General features: G+C 42.5%; 1 protein-coding gene across 2 annotated transcripts in view; it reads right to left on the reverse strand.

Annotated features, from left to right (window-relative positions):
- MAP3K19 (mitogen-activated protein kinase kinase kinase 19) overlaps positions 1 to 20,990 on the reverse strand; it is an 82,147-nt gene that overhangs the window by 12,890 nt on the left and 48,267 nt on the right. Inside the window, exons 10-13 of one of the 2 annotated variants that reach the window (XM_037988070.2) lie at positions 13,690 to 13,733; positions 7,770 to 10,223; positions 5,634 to 5,783; positions 2,475 to 3,172 (exon numbers count right to left, since the gene is read on the reverse strand). In XM_037988070.2, the coding sequence (XP_037843998.2) occupies positions 2,475 to 3,172; positions 5,634 to 5,783; positions 7,770 to 10,223; positions 13,690 to 13,733 (3,346 nt within the window). The remainder of the gene's footprint in view (positions 1 to 2,474; positions 3,173 to 5,633; positions 5,784 to 7,769; positions 10,224 to 13,689; positions 13,734 to 20,990) is intronic. The other variant, XM_037988072.2, reaches the window with a different exon arrangement.

Here is a 20,990-nt window from a genome sequence, read left to right on the forward strand (position 1 = left end):
CATGCCTGGCTAATTTTTGTATTTTTTTGAAAAGATGGGGTTTCGCCATGTGGCCCAGGTTGGTCTCCACCTCGAACTCCTGGACTCAAGCGATCTGCCCATCTCGGCCTTCCTAAGTGCCGGGATCACAGGCACGAGCCACCGCACCTGGCTGTTATAATGATTTTTAAATGTGTCCTTCCAATCTTAATTGCTTTCTTGAGCTGTAATTTCATAGCTTCAAATGTCTCCTTATATGGGGTGGGAAGGGTTTAGCTGCCTCCCCTGTTCTTCTCTCACAACTGTGATTTCTCCCATTATCCACACTCAAAAACATGAAATCCTATCATCCTGCTCCATTACCAAGTCTTGATTCACCTTTTCTCTGAAATTTTCTGGAATCCTTTACAATCCCACTTTACTTTACCACCATCAGCATCCAAGCTCTAGATTTCTGCAGCGCCTTCTAGTCTCAAGCAGCAGCCATCCCAGGCCTTTCAATACATTGCCATCTGACCTGCCCTCCCACAGACCCTTTTCTTTATGGTCTTTTCTACCCCAAATCTTTTGCAGCCCCCTGCTCCTCACTGCCCATTGCAACAAAGCTAAACTCCTTGGCCTGACCTCCCAGAACTTGGTCTGTCCCTCGGAGTACCCGCTCCATGCTTATTTCTCGCAGCTTCCCCAAGTTCATTTCTGTTTTATTTAGACTTTTCCTAGTCTATGCCTGATTACCTCTATTTCTGAATCTTTAAGAGTGCCTCGCCCTTTATTTTCTGGCCATCCATATCTCCAAGGAGTATTGTTATTGATATAGGTGAGATATCAATATACCTCAGGGTCTTTGCCATAGAATTTTAGAAGGTAATTATATACCTGTATATAACTCTAATTAGGTAAGTTATGTTAGTATTCTTCCTAGTGATCATTAACTGTAAACTCCTAATTTTGTGCCCCACACTCTGCTAAGCAATTTACATGCACCATTTCACTTAACCTTCACAGTAACCCTGTTAATTCATTATTAGTGGTGTGAATTGTACATTGCTTCGTTTATGAAGCAATGGTTCAAAAGGAGAGCCATAAAAGAAGATTCCACCATTTCTCTTTAGAGCGCTTTGTGTGTGTGTGTGTTTAATCACAACTTGAAAGAAAATGAGAATAACAAGTGGTTTCTAGCTGTGAGTCAATAATATAGGTAGTTGTTAAATTCAGAACAAAGCAACTACAATAGTTTTAAGAGTTAACACAAATCTCTAAAGCTAGTACTGGTCTATATGATATTCCAACACATTTATGCAGTTTGTTTTTTTGGGGAGAGGGTGGGCAGCTCGGTGACTGGGGCTTTGTCCACAAAATCCACACTGGAAAACTAAGGGGTCTCTGCATCTAGCAATGCCAAAAACTATACCCCTGGAGTGGCATTCCTGCCCTGGCCCATGTAATCATCCTGAAATCAGCCAGGACGGACTGATACACACGTGCTGGGAGAGAGAGACAGAGACTTAAAAACAGGCATATTCATTGGCAGAGAGGGAGACCTGTAGATTCTAAGATTCATTCAGAAAGGCAAAATGAAGCCCTTGGGTGTTGGGGGTTGCCATATGTGCTTGCTAAAAGATGGGACACTGGAGTTTTTCATCGAGGGATAAGAAGGCACACTTCCTTGAAAGACAGGAAATTAAATTTGAGTCTCAGGTCTTTCTTGTCCTCCAACTAAAGCTGAGCCTTACTAGTTAGGTGGGTTCGGGGCTGCTGTGCAATATCCTAGAGTGGGCTCCAGCACCCACAGCCCTACTCCTTAACTCTTCCCCACCCCATGGGTACACACTGTAACTAGAGTCATCTCTCTGCTTTTATTTTATTCTTTGATTTAAGATTTCATATGAGCAGAGAGTACCTGGCTAAAAATTTGAAAATCACAGCACTAGTTCGTCTCCATTACATTACAGTTACAGTTCTAACATTTTACCCAGAATTTAATTCCATAGATATGAGAGAAGATAATGAAGGGGAAAACAGGCAATTTTCTAAGGCTTTTCTGATTCACCAAATATTCCCCAACTTGACGTTGAAATTGGAGATTTCAGCTCCAATTAGACATTTGTTTCTTTGGCTCAAAATGTTTCCCCTCACTTTAAATGCGAGGTGATGTCATTTCACCCTAGCCAGTTCCTAGGAAGATGTCTCATTGGTAAATAAGCAGATCTTTAACACATTTTGCAAACTCATTGATTTGGGCAAGTATTCACAGAACTTAATAAGACATTTAACGGAGGCACTTTCTACTTGAAGCATTGCCTCCTATATCCTGATACAACAATGAACACAATTACCCAATATGACTGATTATGATTACTTTCAGCACAAAATCACTGTCTACTTGACTTCATAACCAAAACGAAGCTTTTAATGGGCCATAAATTGCAAGGGAAATGTCAGCCACTTGGAATCTCTGGGCATTTGTCTTCTTCCTCTTGCTTTCAGTTTCTTACCTGGTCAGGCACATGCGCACAAAGTCTGCTGCATCTTCTGAGAAGTGGTCTGGTAAAGGAGGCATCAACCCTCGGTGTGCTCCGATGTAAAACATGGCAGCCATCCTGTCCATGGAAGCCAGTGGAGGCTTCCCTGTAGCCATCTCAAACACAGTACAACCAATGCTCCAGATATCTGATTTCCTTCCATAGCCAGACTCATTGATGACTTCTGGGGCCATCCAATATGGAGTCCCATGCATGGACTTAAGCATGTCACTGTGGGTGCCATTTAAACCTGCCCAGGCCAAACGCTTGGCACAGCCAAAGTCAATCAGCTTTATTATTCCAGTTGGCATGAGCATAACATTATTTCCTTTTATATCGCGATGTACCACACAGTTCTCATGGAGATAAGCAACACCTTGCAGAATCTGTTTCGTATATTTACAGAACACCATCTCAGGCAATGGCCCAAAACGGTTTATAATACTAGAGATTGAGCCACCAGGAACAAACTCCATGAAAATGCTCACAGTGTTCTCTTGCAAGCATGTCCCCAAATAGGCCACAATGTTGACATGTTTCAGTGCTTTGAGCAAATCTACTTCTTCCTGTAGTTTCTGGTATTCCTTTTCAGTAGCTAATTTATCAGAGGTATCCAAAGCCACCTGTTTTACAGCGATTAGCTGCCCTTGGCTAGTGAGACCACAGTATACCTAGAAGCAAACCAATAATACCTTGTTATTAAATTAATGACATAACTCATTCACAAAATGCCTCAGGTGACACTTGACTTTCCCTTCTCTTCCTAAACCCTTGTCTTTCTCTAAGTTGATACCTCCCTTCCTAAATGCAAAGTATTTAAGCAAATTCAGTGTTTCAGTGGAGCCAAGATGGGTATGAGAAACATGGTGGATGGATGTCATATTGGCTTACAGTGGCTTGAATTGTCTAGAATCCTGGCTTCATTTTTCCCCAGCTGTTTAACTTGGGATAAATGTCTAATCTTTTGACTTCAGTTTTTCTCATCTGTAAAACTGAGGTAACAATACTTGCCTCACAGATTTCTTTTTCTTTTTTTTTTCTTTTTAGACAGGGTCTCACTCTGTTGCCCAGGCTGGAGTGCATTGGCACAATCACAGCTCATTGCAGCCTCAACTTCCTGGGCTCAAGCAATCCTCCCGCCTCAGCCTCCTGAATAGCTAGTAGCTAGGATCATAAGTGTGTGCCACCACACCTGGCTAATTTTGTGTGTGTATGTGTGTGTATGTGTGTACTTTTTGTAGAGCCACTGTGCTGTCTTTTTCTTTTTTTTTCTTTTGGAGACAGGGTCTCTCTGTGTCACCCAGGCTGGAGTGCAGTGGCTCTGATCATATCTCACTGCAGTCTCAAACTCCTGGGCTCAAGCGATCCTCCTGCCTCAGTGTCCTGAGTAGCTGGGACTACAGGCATGTACCACCACACTCGGCTAATTTTTAAAGTATTTTTGTGGAGACAAGGTCTTGCTATGTTGCCCAGGTTGCCTCACAGAATTTTTTTCTTTTTTTTTTTTTTTTTTTTTGAGACAGAGTCTCGCTCTGTCACCCAGGCTGGAGTTGCAGTGGCATGATCTGGGCTCACTGCAACCTCTGCCTCCTAGGTTCAAGCAATTCTCATGCCTCAGCCTCCTGAGTAGCTGGGATTACAGGTGTGTGCCACTACACCTAGCTAATTTTTGTATTTAGTAGAGATGGGGTTTCACCATATGGTCAGTCTGGTCTCGAACTCCTGACCTCAAGAGATCCACCTGCCTCAGCCTCCCAAAGTGCTGGGATTATAGGCAAGAGCCACCACACCTGGCCTATCTCCCAGATTTCTATGATGACTACATGAGATGGTGGTTTGGAAAAGCTCCTGACAATACGTAAAATAGAGCTAGTTCAGCTCCCAAGCTCTCTGGAGCGAGGAGACAGGCCCTGGAAATCACCCTTGTGATGTAATCTCAGTGGTTTTGTGTCTTCCTATCTTCTCACTGATTCCTGAAATGTCCCCCTCTGGAGACAGCACAAGTCTTATTTGGGGGCCAGCCTTTTCTTTACTCGTCTATGTAAATAACTATCTAAAGTGCTAGGGTTTGGATATATAATGTTTGTACATATTTAAGAGGTACACGTGATATATTAATACATGCATAGAATGTGTAATGATCAAGACAGCGTGTTTAGGACATCCATCACCTCAAACATTTGTCATTTCCTTTGTGTTGGGGGCATTTCAAATCTTCTAGCTAATTGGAAATACATAATATATTGTTGTTGACTATAGTCACCCTACTGTGTTATTGAACACTAGAACTTATTTCTTCTATCTGACTGTATGTTTGTACCCACTTGTCTTCACCCCCCCCACCCTCCAGGATCTCTTACGCAATTCACAAAATGTAAGGAACGTCTTTTGTTTTTGCCATCTACCAATGATTCTCCAAACTTCCAGTAACATATTCAGCTGTTGAAGGAAGATATTTTATTTTTATTTTTATTTTTTTGAGACGGAGTTTTGCTCTGTCGCCCAAGCTGGAGTGCAGGGGCACGATCTCGGCTCACTGCAAGCTCCGCCTCCCAGGTTCACGCCATTCTCCTGCCTCAGCCTCCCGAGTAGCTGGGACTACAGGCACCCGCCACCATGCCCGGCTAATTTTTTGTATTTTTAGTAGAGATGGGGTTTCACCGTGTTAGCCAGGATGGTCTCGATCTCCTGACCTCGTGATCTGCCCATCTCGGCCTCCCAAAGTGTTGGGATTACAAGCGTGAGCCACTGCACCCGATCAAAGGAAGATATTTCCTTCCCATTGGACTTGAACCTGGGAGGATGAGAGGCTAGAAATGCAGTGGCCATTGTATCGCTATATGTGCCTGAGAAAGAGCCAGACAGAGAGAGAGACCAGATCCTGATGACATCGTCTGACTCCTGAAGCCACCTAAGCCCAGAGCCTGACCTATTCCAGACCTTTCGATTGGATAAAGCAGTAACTGTCCTTTCCCTCAGTGCTTGGATTTTCTGTTACTTCAACTGAAAGAGTTCTAAGTAAAAGAGTGCTTGCCGGAGGAAGCAGGGAGGATGACTGGGGAGTGAGGGGTGCGGAGGGAGGGACTGTGGAGGGGTGGGGAGTGCTGATTTCAAGTTTCCAGTTTAACTTACTGTGCCATAGGCTCCCTTTCCAAGAATCTCACCCTTGGTCCATAGGATAGGTTCTTCAGACTTTAAACTATTTTCAGAAAATGTCACCTTTTCATTTAAGATGAGAAATTTCTCCTCCCTGTCATATATCCTGAGCCCATTAGTATGCCTCTGGAAGAATGAGACAAAAGGAAAGATGACCATTAAACCAAGTCACTGGGATGGAGAGAAAGGGGTGAGAGTAAAGTCTGCTTTTCAGATGTTCCCGTCTGTGGCCACTCTTAAAGGTAACTTCTAGAGACACATCGTTCCCCCAAATGACCACGTAGTGTATCTTAGCTGTGTACTTCAGCCTTGTTAATTATACACATTTTAAAACCACATCTTGCTCTGTATATTTTATAGGAGGAGATCTTAGGCCTGTTCATCTCAGACCCCACATAAGCCTGCAGCTACTAACCACTGTCTTTTGAGAATGATCTTTCACAAGGTCCCTATCATGACAGAACATGTTAATGTGTGCTATCTCCTCAGCCCCCTAACCTCAACTCTCCTCAAAATTCCCATTATCATGGTCAACTTGCTCCTAAACACAGACTACTTCAGAAAGAGAAACATACACAGAGCTGGACACATACATAGAGACACACATACTCATACACACATATTCATATATGTGTTCACTCAAATGTACACACACATAAACATAAATGATATATAATCCATACACATACATGCACACATATACATCACATATATACATACACATATGTACTGAGAGATAATATATAAACCAACAATGGCCAGACCATATATAAAAATAGAACTCTGACCTACAGTGTGCAGCAACCAACCCAGAAAATTAACCCATTATCTACAGTAACCAAACCAGGAAGCCAGTTTACCGTCTACAAGCCAGACTTGTAGGAAGTCAGACTAGTATCTCTAGCAAACAGTCCAGGAAGCTATGGGATAATTCTTTACCTTGTATGTTCTTCTGACCAACAATTTGAAATAATTATTCCTGGCTGGGTGCAGTGGCTCACGCCTGTAATCCCAGCACTTTGGGAGGCCAAGGCAGGTGGATCACGAGGTCAGGAGTTCCAAGACCAGCCTGGCCAAGATGGTGAAACCCCATCTCTTCTAAAAATACAAAAATTATCCAGGCGTGGTAGCAAGTGCCTGTAATCCCAGCTACTCGGGAGGCTGAGGCAGGAGAATTGCTTGAACCCAGGAGGCGGAGGTTGCAGTGAGCTGAGATCGCGCCACTGCACTCTAGCCTGGGCGACAGAGCGAGACTCCGTCTCAAAAAAAAAAAATTATTCCTGATCCTGATACGGTGTGGATATAGTGTACTATAACCTGAGTTAGTGTTCAATACATAATATTTCAGCTTAACTACTGTTTCTGTCTTTAAAATTTCTGTTTGGGAGGCTCGTGTACTTTAGTGAAAATGACAACAAAGAAAACCCGACTATCTGTTGATCCTCTTCCCCACTCCATGCCCACTCCCATGCCAAACAAAATTTTTTAAAATCTTATTTCAGGATTTTTGCTTACACTTCCATGAGAACCATGGTCGAGTCTTGTACGGCACTATGCTCCTAGTTCTTGGCCCACTGCCAGAAACACAGTAGGCATCAATAATAATTTTGCATTAAAGTAGTGAATCATCTGACAGCAAATGCTCAGGTGTAGGGACTCTGAGAAATGTACATTTCATGTCTTCCTATGAACAAAATGGTGAGCCACTTCTGGACCATGTTCATTTCTTTCTATCTCACATACCTAGAGCAATATCTTGCCTATAATTATCTCTCTGCTGACAGTTGGAAATGATATGCTGTTGATTGAAAATGTCATCATTGAATAAAATACTGACCTATTTTAATGGTTTTGCTAAATTAATTTAACCAAACTGATTTCATTGCAATATCAAGCTAGCTAAATTCCAGAAGTGAGGCAGCATAATGAAAACATCTTAGCCTGGGAGTCAGAGGACCTGAATTCCAACCTTGTGATCAAACAATGAGACCTTGAAGAAACTATTTAATTGTGTAGGGTTTATAATTCCTCATTTGAAAATAAGGGGTTTGAACCACATTATCTCTGAGGTCCTTCCCACCCCAATGAATCTCGGATTCTAATTTTACCAACCTGCATTTTGACATTTGTTGTCCCTCTGTCCATTTCTTTTGGGGTGCTTCCTCTCTGACTGAGGATACGATTTAGGTTTTCAGGATCTGTTCCATTTGCCATTTTTTGGCAAGAGTTGTTATCTTTCTCATCAAGAGCTAATAACTCTGCAGCTAGACAACCTAATAATTCATCTGTCAATTCCTCATTATTTACAGAGTCCGGAATTGCTTGGGAAATTGAATTTGTGCCATTTAAAGTTTTTCCAAACATTTGATAAGTGATTGACTTATTTGCTAAACTATCATGATCTAAATAATGTATCCAATATTGATATGTCTGGGAAGATGCACTTTCTTGTTTTTCTTGGAAAGAGAAATTTGCAAGTGTTTTAGACTGATCTGAAACAGTATCAAACTCTAGATCATTAGTTGAAATTCGGCTGGCATTTACTTTACTAAAAGATGCTGTATTCTGCTTTTCTTGCTGTACATACTTGTTAGAATTCTTCTCGCTGGGCACTGCCCAGCTGTTTTCCGAAGGGTTAAATGGGATCTGGTGATGTAGCTCTTCAAGTTCTTGCAGATCTCTGAGGCTTGTGGTGAGTATTTGATTGTTAGCAATGTCTCTATCGCCCATAGACTCTTCCACAGAAACTTCTTTAACAACGGATAAATCTGAGACAGGAGGGAATTCATTCTGTTTCATGGACTGCTCAGGTGTCTGAGCCAAGTTCATGGGATGAATTTCATCTTGGAAAGATAGAAACTCATTTCCTGAAGACTTTATCTGCCAGTCTGGTTCTAAAATATCATCACCGTTTTCAATGTCATGTAGGTTGCTACGTACAGCCTTGGAACTCTTTTCTTTAGAAATTAAGCCTTTGTGCTCTTGTTTAATGCCAAATGAAGGCTTTGGGGGTTTCATATGTGGTTTTTTCTGAGAAAGTCTTGTTCTGATATTGCTGCTCCTCTCACTGTGTGAAGATCGACATTTATTGGTGATACATCTGCCTGATGGAGCCGAACATATCTCACGGTAATACTTGTTTTCATCCCTTTCAGCCTCTCGCACATGACAATAAACAGGGGTCCCAAACATTTCATAGATTCCAGGTCCATTAGCAGTTGAATTGATTTCTTGGAACATATCACTATACTTAAGATCTAGGTAATTTAGTCTTGGCTCTGCCGGTTGAACAGAGAGAGGAACACATGACTTTTGTATTCCTGGATTTTTACATATGCAAGGAAATGATTGCTTTTTAGGTTTCTGAGTCCGGTGAGTTGATTGCTTCTTTGCTATCTGTGGCATTCTCTTTTGAAACCTGGGCATTTGCCAAGGCCTGGGGTCAACAAGTCCCAAAGCAGGGAAAATTTGTGCTTTTATGTTGGTTTTATGCATGGTAGGCTTAATGGGACCTTCAGTAGAAATCAGGAAATTCGGAGGTGTCTTCTTAATTGTCTTAGTCTTTGAATCCAACTTACTTCTATGGGAATTCATCTTATGCTTGTCATTTTCTTGGTGTACAAGTATGTTGACACTATGGTTGTTATGAATGATTCTCTTTCTTTTTTGGAGGCTTGGTTTGGCTATTGCTGGTTCCTTGGGGCTTCCATCCACAGGGAAGGTGATGTGGATAAGAGGCACCATCCCACTCATTTCTGGTTTGGCTCCTTCTGCTATTGATATTTTTATGTTTGTCTCGATGCTGCTACGACCTTCTGGGAGTTTATCAATGGAGTCATCAAAGAGTACATTGGATAAGCTTTTAAGTACAGTACATTCTTCTAAAATATTGTTTGGTTCCATTGCTTCATCTTTATGTAATGAAGCTCTTTTTGAAGCAGCTTTATTATTTCTCATCTCTTCATCCTGCCTTGGAGTTATTTCTGAATGCTGGGCTTCTTGGAACTTGCTTGGAATGGTACATACTATTTCTGAATCTTGTTCATAGTTTTTGGCTACTGACCTCTCATTCTTTCTTGATGAAAGATATTGAGAGTTCTCTTCTTCAGCTTTTCTCATTTTACTACCATGGCAGTCAATATCCTCTTCCCTACCTGCAGGAATATTGCCTTCCTTCAGATTCTCAAAAGACACCGAAGACTGCCCTTTTTCAAGGTGGATGATTTCAATTTTGTTACATTCTTCTATTTCCTTGGATTTCCAGTTCTCCTCCATCTCCAGGCATTGTCTGTGATGGTTAGCCTTAGGAAAAGAGCATATGTTTCTTGACCAAATGAAGCCATCAGAAGACCTGAGAGTCGAATCCATCAACAACTTAACTAGGGCTCCTGGAGGCTTATTTGTTGGGCTAAGCTCATCAGATTGACGAACAGATGCTGAGAGCTTAGGCACAAAAGATGTGAGGCTTGGAATGTTTCTTTCTTTCTCATTTGGAAACTTGTAATTTCGGGGGATACTAAGGACACCAGATCGCGTGGGCAAGAGTGACAGTGGTGGCAGAGGGAACTAAAAGGAAAGAGAGAAAAAGCTATGAATGCAGAAACATATATAAATATCATGCTGACTGGTTTAAAGTAGTCTAAAGAGATTATAATATCCTCTTAAGGAAGGCTTTTAAAGTACAAAGCTAGCCTGGAGATCACGATTTTTTTTTTTTTTTTTTTTGAGACAAGGTCTCGCTCTGTCACCCAGGCTGCAGTGTAGTGGAATAATCACAGCTCACTGCAACCTTGACTTCCTGGGCTCAAGCTATCCTCCCACCTTAGCCTCCTGAGCAGCTGGAACTACAGGCGTGTGCCACCGTGCCCGGCTAATTTTTTAATTGTAGTAGAGACGAGGTCTCTCTATGTTGCCCAGACTGGTCTCAAACTCCTGGCCTCAAGCAATCCTCCCACTTCTGCCTCCCAAAATGCTGGAATTACAAGCATGAGCCACTATGCCTAGAAAGATCACAATTTTTAAAACTGAAACCTCATTCCCACTATTTTTTTTAGAACCAATTTAAAACAACACATTTTTTTTAAAGTTTTTAAAACAATTTTTTAATTGTTTAATATTTTTTATTATACTTTAAGTTCTAGGGTACATGTGCACAACGTGCAGGTTTGTTACGTATGTATACATGTGCTATGTTGGTGTGCTGCAAAACAACACATTTTAAAACCAGAATTATTATAGATGCAAATATTCATGGTTATATATTTTTAAACGAAGGCCCTATAATGTAAATGGTAAAAATTTAAGATAAGAAGCATTTTATTTCTCTTCCTTTTTCTTTTTACTTTCCATAGAATTGATTTAAGATTTTTGAAATCCCACTCAGAACAGTTTAAAGTTGTTGTTAAAATACCTCAAAAATTACCAGTTATTGACTAACTCAGAATTTGTATCTGAAACACAACTACTCACCATCATTTTGCTGAATTATTTTGTGAATGAAATGTACAAAATTTCATTTTTGTGGATGAAAGGAAAATGGATGCCTTTCATTTCTCCTTTGCCCTCTATTTTCTTTTTTTTTTTTTTTTTTTTTGAGACGGAGTCTCGCTTTGTTGCCCAGGCTGGAGTGCAGTGGCGCGATCTCGGCTCACTGCAAGCTCCGCCTCCCGGGTTCACGCCATTCTCCTGCCTCAGCCTCCTGAGTAGCTGGGACTACAGGCGCCCGCCACCTCGCCCGGCTAATTTTTTCTATTTTTTGTAGAGACAGGGTTTCACCATGGTCTCGATCTCCTGACCTTGTGATCCGCCCGCCTCGGCCTCCCAAAATGCTGGGATTACAGGCGTGAGCCACCGCGCCCGGCCTGCCCTCTATTTTCAAACAAAGCTAGTTTTTATTATCATCCTGTAGAGGTCAGTGTAACCCAATGTATAATATTAAGCTTTGTGGGCAGTAAGCTATGAACTCCTTAACTTTATGCTTCTTTTCATTGTGGTCTTTTCCTGTGTATACAGACTCAGTACCTATTTATATCACAATATTTAAAGGCATGGGTCATGGTAGTAATTGAGAAATATATGTTTAATTTTCATTCTATCGCCACGTACGTGTAAGAAGGAAGGAAATGGAACTTGACTCTAGAAACAGGCATTAAAAGTAGATGAGATGTAGTGTAGGTCCCAGTTTTACTGTCTGGATGATTTTCCCCATTTCTTCAAAATGACTTAGAAAATAAAGGCAGATTCACCCAGTGCTTAACCATCTGCCTAGTAATGGCCATTACATTTTTTTAGGTCAATAAATTTCTTTTTACAATGCTAAGCAGTACCTATGCATAAGTATTTCTCAAAGGCTCATAGGAAAAGAAGGGTCAGGTAGTTGAGAAACTAAGAATTGCAAGTATCTTTCCAAAAACTTATAAATTAGACAACTAGGAAAACCTTTCCACCACTGGGGGGAGAAAAAGAATTGCCTAATTTCTAGATAGGTTGAAAAAAGGCAAATTCAAATATGTCTGGCCAGGCGTGGTGGCTCACGCCTGTAATCCCAGCACTTTAGGAGTGCAAGGCAGGTGGATCACTTGAGGTCAGGAGTTCGAGACCAGCCTGACCAACATGGTGAAACCCCATCTCTACTAAAAATACAAAAATTAGCTGGGCGTGGTGGCAGGTGCCTGTAATCCCAGTTACTCAGGAGGCTGAGGCAGGAGAAATGCTTGAACCCAGGAGGTGGAGGTTGCAGTGAGCTGAGATTACACCACTGCACTCCAGCCTGGGCAACAGAGACTCCATCTCAAAAAAAAAAAAAAAAAAAAAAAAAAAAATGTCTAAGGGAGCTATTCAGCTCATTATGTAGAGAACAGAAACACTCCAGAAAAGCACCACACCTGGCAAGGCATAATTTTCCCAGGAATGATTTGCTACTCTAGGAACTACATGTGAGTTGTTGTTTTTCCAAGAAATACAATTGACCCTTGAACAACACAGCTTTAAAATGTGCAAGTCCACTTACATGTGGATTTTCTTCCTCCTCTGCTACCTCTGTGACAGCAAGACCAAGCCCTCCTCTTCCTCCTCCTCAGCCTATTCAACGTGGAGACAATGAGGATGAAGACCTTTATGCTGCTCCACTTCCACTTAATGAAGAGTAAATATATTTTCTCTTCCTTAGGATTTTCTTTTGTTGTTGTTGCTAGTTTTTTTTTTTTTTCTTTCTTTCTTTCTTTCTTTCTTTCTTTCTTTCTTTCTTTCTTTCTTTTTTTTTTTTTTTTTGACGGGGTCTTGCTCTGTGGCCAGGATGGAGTACAGTGGCGCGATCTTGGCTCACTGCAACCTCTCCCTCCCAGGTTCAAGCAATTCTCCTGCCTCAGCCTCCCGAGTAGCTGGGATTACAGGCGCCCGCCACCACGCCCAGCTAATTTCTGTATTTTTAGTAGAGATGGTGTTTCACCATGTTGGCCAGGCTGTTCTCAATCTCTTGACCTCGTGATCCACTGCCTTGGCCTCCCAAAGTGCTGGGATTATTAGGCGTGAGTCACCGCACCTGGTCCCTTATGATTTTCTTAATAACATTTTATTTTCTTGGCTTTTTTTGTAAGAATACAGCATATAATACATATAATACAGAAAATGTGTGTTAATCAACTGTGTATGTTATCAATAAGGCTCTGGTCAACAGTAGGCTATTGTAGCCAGGTGCGGTGTCTCACACCTGTAATCCTAGCACTTTGGGAGGCTAAACAGGAGTATTACTTGAGGCCAGGAGCAAGACCAATGTGGCCAACACAGTGAGACCCTGTCTCTACACAAAACAAAACAAAACAAAACAAAACAAAAAAACTGGTACGCTATAAGTAGCTAAGTTTTAGGGGAATCAAAGGTTATGTGTGGATTTTTGACTGTGTTGGGGACATCAGTGACCCTATTCCCTGCATTGTTGAAGGGTCAACTGTAATTGCTGAGGATTTGGTTCTAAATTAGTTGATAGAGTTTTTTGGTTTTAATTCTCAGTCAATAATGCTAGCACTAATCTTACCTCGATGCTTTGGCCACTGTACTTCATATCAGAGGTCGAAGACTCTACAACAAGAAAAAAAAATAACTGGATATTCTTAGCAGTAGAGAGAAAACAGTCTCAAGCCAGAGTCTGGGGGTGAAGTAGTACAGATGCTAACGGGTCTGAGGAAAAGTTGTAGATATTGGAGGTTTCCCCTGTGGAATTCACACAGAGGTGAACTCATTACGCAAAACTTCAGGCTACTGCCACTAGCAGGGGTTGCTGTTTTATATTTCTGTCTCTATTCTGAGAGAAAACCTGAGATCTCTGGACCACAGAGCAGACCATTTATCACTCACAGAACATTGTCATGCCAGTTCCCCACATCCCAGTTCCTCACAGGGCAGCGTGATGAGAGCCGGGTGTCGACCTGCGTAGCCGGTAGAGTTGCATCACAGGAGGGAGCCCTGGAATGATGAGACTCAGGGGGTGTACTGGGTGGGCGGCACTTTAGCCCGTCTTTCCCTCCAGAGAAAGAGAGAACTTTCCTATGCATTGTAAGCAAATGCCTCCAGGAGAAAGGTGCCTCTGTGTTTTATTACCCTAGAATATAAGCAAACAGCTTTTGGGGAAATCAGTCTCTAAACCTCTCTGGAGCAATACACTAACTTCTGAGGCGTTTTTGCTGTTCAATCATCTTCTGACTGGTTTCCTAGTGTTTTTTGCTTAGAAAGCCCGAGCTGTGCAGAAATGTGAAAATATTCTCGTATAAGTGTCTCCCAACAGTTGTTTAAACTAGATCAACTACAAACTCTGAAAGGTGAGTGTGAGGAAGACTCACCCAGGTAATGAGACGGGACTTACTAGGTAGTATAAAACCTGGAAGTTGTTCTCTTCTTACCAAAAAGTCAGAATGATCCCCAAAACCCCATGCACCACCACCACCACCTCTGCATAGTTTGGACTGTCTAAAGCTGAAGCCAAAAGCTCCAGTGTCTCCAGGGTCAAAACAGGTCACAGAAATGGATGAAGTGGGACAGGAAGGCACAGCAGTAAACGGAGATCATATGCCCCAACTAAAGGAGCATCATTACCCAGCTCTCAGTGACGTCATCCAATCCAGATGGGTAATCCAGCACTGCTAGATCTTCCAAGACAAGCCAGAGAGCTGCAGAATTTTTTTTTTTTTTTTTTTTTGAGATGGGGTCTCGCTCTGTCGCCTAGGCTGGAGTGCAGTGGCAGGATCTCAGCTCACTGCAACCTCCGCCTCCTGGGTTCAAGTGATCCTCCTGCCTCAGCCTCCTGTGTAGCTGGGATTACAGGCACCTGCCAACACGCCCGGCTAATTTTTTGTATTTTTTTTTTTTTTTAAGTAGAGACGGGGTTTCACTATGTTGGCCAGGCTGGTCTCGAACATCTGACCTTGTGATCCACCCACCTCAGCCTCCCAAAGTGCTGGGATTACAGGCGTGAGCCACCATGTCCGGCCCAAGCTGCAGATTTTATGTGAAATCTCCTTCCCCTACCCTTGCTTACTTATTTGAAAGTTTTATATTTTTAATTTTTTGTATAGACAAGGTCTTACTATATTGCCCAGGCTGGTCTCAAACTCCTGGGCTCAAACAATCCTCATACCTTGGCTTCCCAAAGTTCTGGGATTCCACATGTGAGCCACTGGGACTGGCCTCCCCTGCCTGGTTTTTCAATGTTGTGAGGGTCAAACAAATGTCTGTAGGTCCATTTCAGCCACAGGCTGTCATTCTGAAGTTTCACACAGAGAGAAAAAGACTTCTTTAAGATTTAACACAGTAGAAAAGCCAATCCCAGGTGAAAAACAAGTCACCTAAGAAGAGGACCCCAACAGGAGGGGCCACAGGCATTTCCCTTGGACACAGCTGGCCATGGCACCCCCACTTCATTCTTAATGCATTTACTCAACAATGATTTACTGAGTGCCTACTGAGTGGCCAACGCTGTCCCAGAAGATGGCAATTTAAAGTTGTGAGCAGGAAAGACAGATCTTTGCTCTTTGCTCCCAGGGGTTGCATTCTAGAGGTTGAGGTTTTCATTGAAAAGATGTTAGAAGTTAATCCAGAAATACAATTGAATATAATTTATAGTTCGGTACATATGGATAACATCCTGAGTTTTTTTTAAAAAAACCCCTTTCAAGTATTCTTATCAATATTTGGATAAATATTATCCAATATTGGTCAGGAATTATGTGGGGTAAAGACTTCTGGTGGGAATGCAGAGGCAAGATCTTTCTGGTAGGTAATTTGATAACATGTGTCAAAGCCTTTTTTAAATGTGTAGAGACCAGTCTGAGCAACACAGCGAGACTCCATCTCTACAAAAAATGTTAAAAGTAGCCAGGTGTGGTGGCATGCACCTGTACTTCCAGCTACTCAGGGGGCTGTGGTGGAGGATCACTTAAGCCTGGGATATCGAGAATGCAGTGAGCCATGTTTGCAACACTGCATTCCAGCATGGGCGACAGAGTGAGACCCTATCTCCAAAAAAATAAATAAAATACAATGAGTACAGAGTTTCAATTAAAAATGGCAGATTGAATTTACAAGCTTTTCTCCAGTCCCTCCACAAATTACACTAAAATCACAGTAAAGGAATTAAAAAATGTGTAAATAAGGACAAAAAAATAAAAACACCCAAATGATAAACCAACAGATGAGCAGTATCAACATTTTGGACAGAAAAAACTATATGGACGAATAATAACTGATTGAGTTGTCAGCTTTCTGTGTTCTGCCCAATGCTTGCAAGGGGAGAGCCCAACCAGAAATAAGAATCTCGGAAAGGAATGGGAACTGAAGGTACCTCCGAAGACAGGGATGCAGGCAAGACTGAAACGAGAGGGTGCTCATAAGCCTGTGCTGGAATAAGTCCCAGATTCCCTGCCCTGTCCACTATGAGGAGTTACTCTTCTCCTTTCCTGCAGATGACTGGAAGTTTATTCCCTGAAGGGCTTGAAACAAAGATGCTAAGGAGCTGGGTATGGCTGAGAGCAGAAATGGGGTGCTGGAGTGAAAATATGAGGATTAAGGAGAAGTGTACACACTGAAATATGGACCCCATTCACTGCCAAGAACGTTGCCTCTAAGAACCTGTAGGCAGGCACTTGGATTCTCTCTCTGGGGAAAACTAGCCTAGAGAAAAGGTCCATCAATCTATACAAGCTGACACTTGGGAATCCCTCTACCAATCGTCCAGTTCTCCACCTATTCAACTCCCTTGAGGCCCATTCAACAAGCTCACTCAAACATACAGAACTTTTTAGTGAAACCCTTTAGATACAAATAGACAAGATTCAACTGATATGTAGGGAAATGCTCCAATATGAACATACAGAGAACATATCAAACTGAAAGAAAGAAAGGAGCTCAGAAGAATTAGAGACAACAAACAAACAACTCTGTCATTCATATTCTCCGTGTACCCTTTCTCAAGAAGCTGCTGGGAAATATGCCCTAGTAAATGAGGATTAAGTAAAGCAGGGAAGCCAGACAAGGTGGCTCAAGCCTGTAATCCCAACACTTTGGGAGGCCAAGGTGAGTGGATCACTTGAGCCCAGGAGTTCAAGACCAGCCTGGGCAATATAGTGAGACTCCATCGCTAAAAAAGAAATGTTTTTAGGCCGGGTGCGGTGGCTCAAGTCTGTAATCCCAGCACTTTGGGAGGCCGAGACGGGCGGATCACGAGGTCAGGAGATCGAGACCATCCTGGCTAACACGGTGAAACCCCGTCTCTACTAAAAATACAAAAAACTAGCCGGGCGAGGTGGCGGCGCCTGTAGTCCCAGCTACTCGGGAGGCTGAGGCAGGAGAATGGCGTGAACCCGGGAGGCGGAGCTTGCAGTGAGCTGAGATCCGGCCACTGTACTCCAGCCTGGGTGGCAGAGCGAGACTCCGTCTCAAAAAAAAAAAAAAAAAAAAAAAAAAAGAAATGTTTTTAAAGTAGCTGGGCCTGGTGGTGCATGCCTGTAGTCCCAGCTACTCAGGAGGCTGAAGAGGGAGAATGGCTTCAGCCCAGAAGACGGAGGTTGCAGTGAGCTGAGATCGCGCCACTGCACTCCAGCATGGGTGACAGAGTCAGACTCTGTCTCAAAAAAAAAAAAAAAAAAAAAAAAAGGAAAGGAAGATTAAGCCACATATCCAGTACACAGGGATTCAACACAGCAAGGAGGCAAGGGAATTCCCAGGATGACACGAAGGGAATCTCAGATGGACGGCTGGGCAGTAGATCCAGAGAGCAGGTGGTGCGGAGTAAAACTGGAGGCCAGGAGGGTCCAGGAGCAATGTCTCCAAAAACAAAAGAAACCAACAGATTGCCTGATATCTAATCACCTGTATTGAGATTTGTTTTACAGGTGCAATACCCAGGATGGGATGAATTAGTAACAGATATACAAAAAGTAAGTAAATGAAGAAATGAAGTGGTTATTACCAAGATAAATACAATGTCTAAAAGGAGAGGAAATGTAATCAACACACTATGGAGCTCAGCTGCAAATAATATTTTACCTAGTCATAGTAACAGAGACATTAAATATTGATTTCAAAAAAATAAACACAGGCCAGGCGCGGCGGCTCGCACCTGTAATCCCAGCACTTTGGGAGGCCAAGGCAGGTGGATCATGAGGTCAGGAGATCAAGACCATCCTGGCTAACACGGTGAAACCCCGTCTCTACTAAAAATACAAAAAATTAGCCGAGCATGGTGGCGGGCACCTGTAGTCCCAGCTACTCGGGAGGCTGAGGCAGGAGAATGGCGTGAACCTGGGAGGTGGAGCTTGCAGTGAGCCAAGATCGCACCACTGCCCTGCAGCCTGGGCGACAGAGTGAGACTCCGTCTCGAAATAAATAAATAAATAAATAAACAAACAAACACAAAGATTGGGAAAACTGGGCATTGCTTGTGTGTGAGGCAAGTAATGTAAAAGTAATAAATCTTAACAGATGAAGCCCAAACTGGACAATCAATAAATATCACTCTAAACATGATATGTAGCAATATGAAAGCATACACTAGAAGAAACAGTCTTATACTAGCTGTACTTTTTTTTTTTTTAAGAGGTGAGGTCTCACTCTGTCACCCAGGCTAGAGTGCAATGGACTAATCATCATCCACTGTCGCCTTGGGCTCCTGGAATCAAGCAATCCTCCCAGCTCAGCCTCCCGAGTAGCTGAGCTATTAGGTAGCTGTGCACCACCACAGCCACTTAATTTTTAAAATTTATTTTTATATATGTACAGTTTTTAGAGGTGGAGTCTGCCTATGTTGCCCAGGCTGCCCTCAAACTCCTGGTCTCAAGCTAGTGCTCCTCCCTCGGACTCCCAAAGTGCTGGGGTTGCAGGCGTGTGCCTGTGCACAGCCAGTACTTCTTACTTCTTTTTCTTTTCTTTTCTTTTCTTTTCTTTTCTTTTCTTTTCTTTTTTTTTTGAGGTTTCAAGTGATCTGCCCGCCTTGGCCTCCCAAAGTGCTGCCCTGGACCTGATTATTATTATTATTATTAATTAAAAGTGCATTTGTAATGGCTGTGTGCCAGGTATGATGCCAGGTGCGTGGAGGTTGAACGATTCTTACTTTTGTAATCCGGTGAAGATGAGCACATAAACAAATAGTGACAATTATGCTTGATTAGTGATACGTTGTAAGTAAGATCAGGAGCCTATAGGGGAACAAAGAAATGGCAACTCATCCAGTTTTGGGATGTTCAGGAAGACTTTCCAGAGGAAGTGGTTTCTAAGACAAAACCTGAAGGATGGCATAATGCCTCAGCAGAAAGAACAGTAGGTGCAAATATTCACATGCGTGTTTAGGGAATAGAGGGCATTTAGTGTGCTAAAGTTTATCATACTGCTGAGGAAGAGTGGCAAGCTATGAGGCTGAAAGAGGCTGTTGAGGCTGAACACGGTGGCTCATGCCTGTAATCCCAGCACTTTGGGAGGCCAAGGTGGGAGGATCACTTTAGCCCAAGAGTTCAGTAACAGTCTGGGCAACATGGTGAAACCCCATCTGTACCAAAAAAATAGCCAGGCATGGTGGCATGCGCCTGTAGTCCCAGCTACCCAAGAGGCTGAAGTGGGAGGATCGCTTGAGTTCAGGATGCAGAGGTTGCAGTGAACCAAGATCATGCCACTGCATTCTAGCCTGGGCAACACAGCCAGACCCTGTCTAAAAACAACAAAACAAACAAACAAAAAACGCTATCGACATTTGGGAACTAACTTTGTAAACTTCAAGGAGTAAGAGTCTAGGTCCACTTCACAGTCCAGATTTCACATGAACTCTTTTACATACAGCCCATCAAAACACTGCTTCACCATCATGCCAAATGAAACAAGCCAGACGCAGGACAAATATTGCATGATCCCATTTATATAAAAGACCTAGAATGGTCAAATTCATATTGAGACAGAAAATAGAACAGTGGTCGCCAGAAGCTTTGGGAGAGTGGGAAATAGAGAGCTATTGTTTAATGGGCACCGAGTTTCAGTTTTGCAAGAAGAAAATGTTCTGGGGATGAATAGTTGTGATGGTTACACAACAATGTGAATGTACTTAATGCCACCGAACTGTACACTTGAAAATGATTAAAATGGTCAATTTTACGTTACACACATTTTAGCATAATGAAATCAAAAAACACTTTTAGGCGAGGCACGGTGGCTCACGCCTGTAATCCCAGCACTGTGGGAGGCCAAGGCAGGAGTATCACGAGGTCAAGAGATGGAGACCATCCTGGCCAACATGGTGAAACCCCATCTCTACTAAAAATACAAAGCTTAGCTGGGCGTGGTGGTGCATGCCTGTAGTCCCAGCTACTTGGGAGGCTGAGGCAGGAGAATCACTTGAACCTGGGAGGCAGATGTTGCAGTCAGCTGAGATCACGCCACTGCGCTCCAGCCTGGCGACGGAGTGAGACTCTGTCTCATAAATAAATAAATACATAAATTTAAGCACTGCTTCATTTAAATTTCACTTAAAATGTATCCTTCTCTTAAAATCCCATGATAATTATTCTTTCTTTTTTTTTTTATTTGGTAAGATGCCTCACAGCTCCGCTAGCATGCAATCTCCCTCACTGTGACAAATCAATGAATATAACTTGTTGGATTATAAGGTTGTTCCTGGTGGTTTTGGCTGGTTGGTTGAGGACAGTGGTAAGCAAATACCAAAGACAATGTTGCTACAGGGGGAAATGCTGGCATCAGTGCTGCTATCTAACAAATGAATCTTGGGCTCAATATAGGTGGAAGTTGGCTCTTAGACTTGCACATTAACTTGGGGATCCAGGAATAAGGCTAAAGTAGACTCAA

The sequence above is a fragment of the Chlorocebus sabaeus genome, chromosome 10 (assembly GCF_047675955.1).
Source record: "Chlorocebus sabaeus isolate Y175 chromosome 10, mChlSab1.0.hap1, whole genome shotgun sequence".
Taxonomy (NCBI): domain Eukaryota; kingdom Metazoa; phylum Chordata; class Mammalia; order Primates; family Cercopithecidae; genus Chlorocebus; species Chlorocebus sabaeus.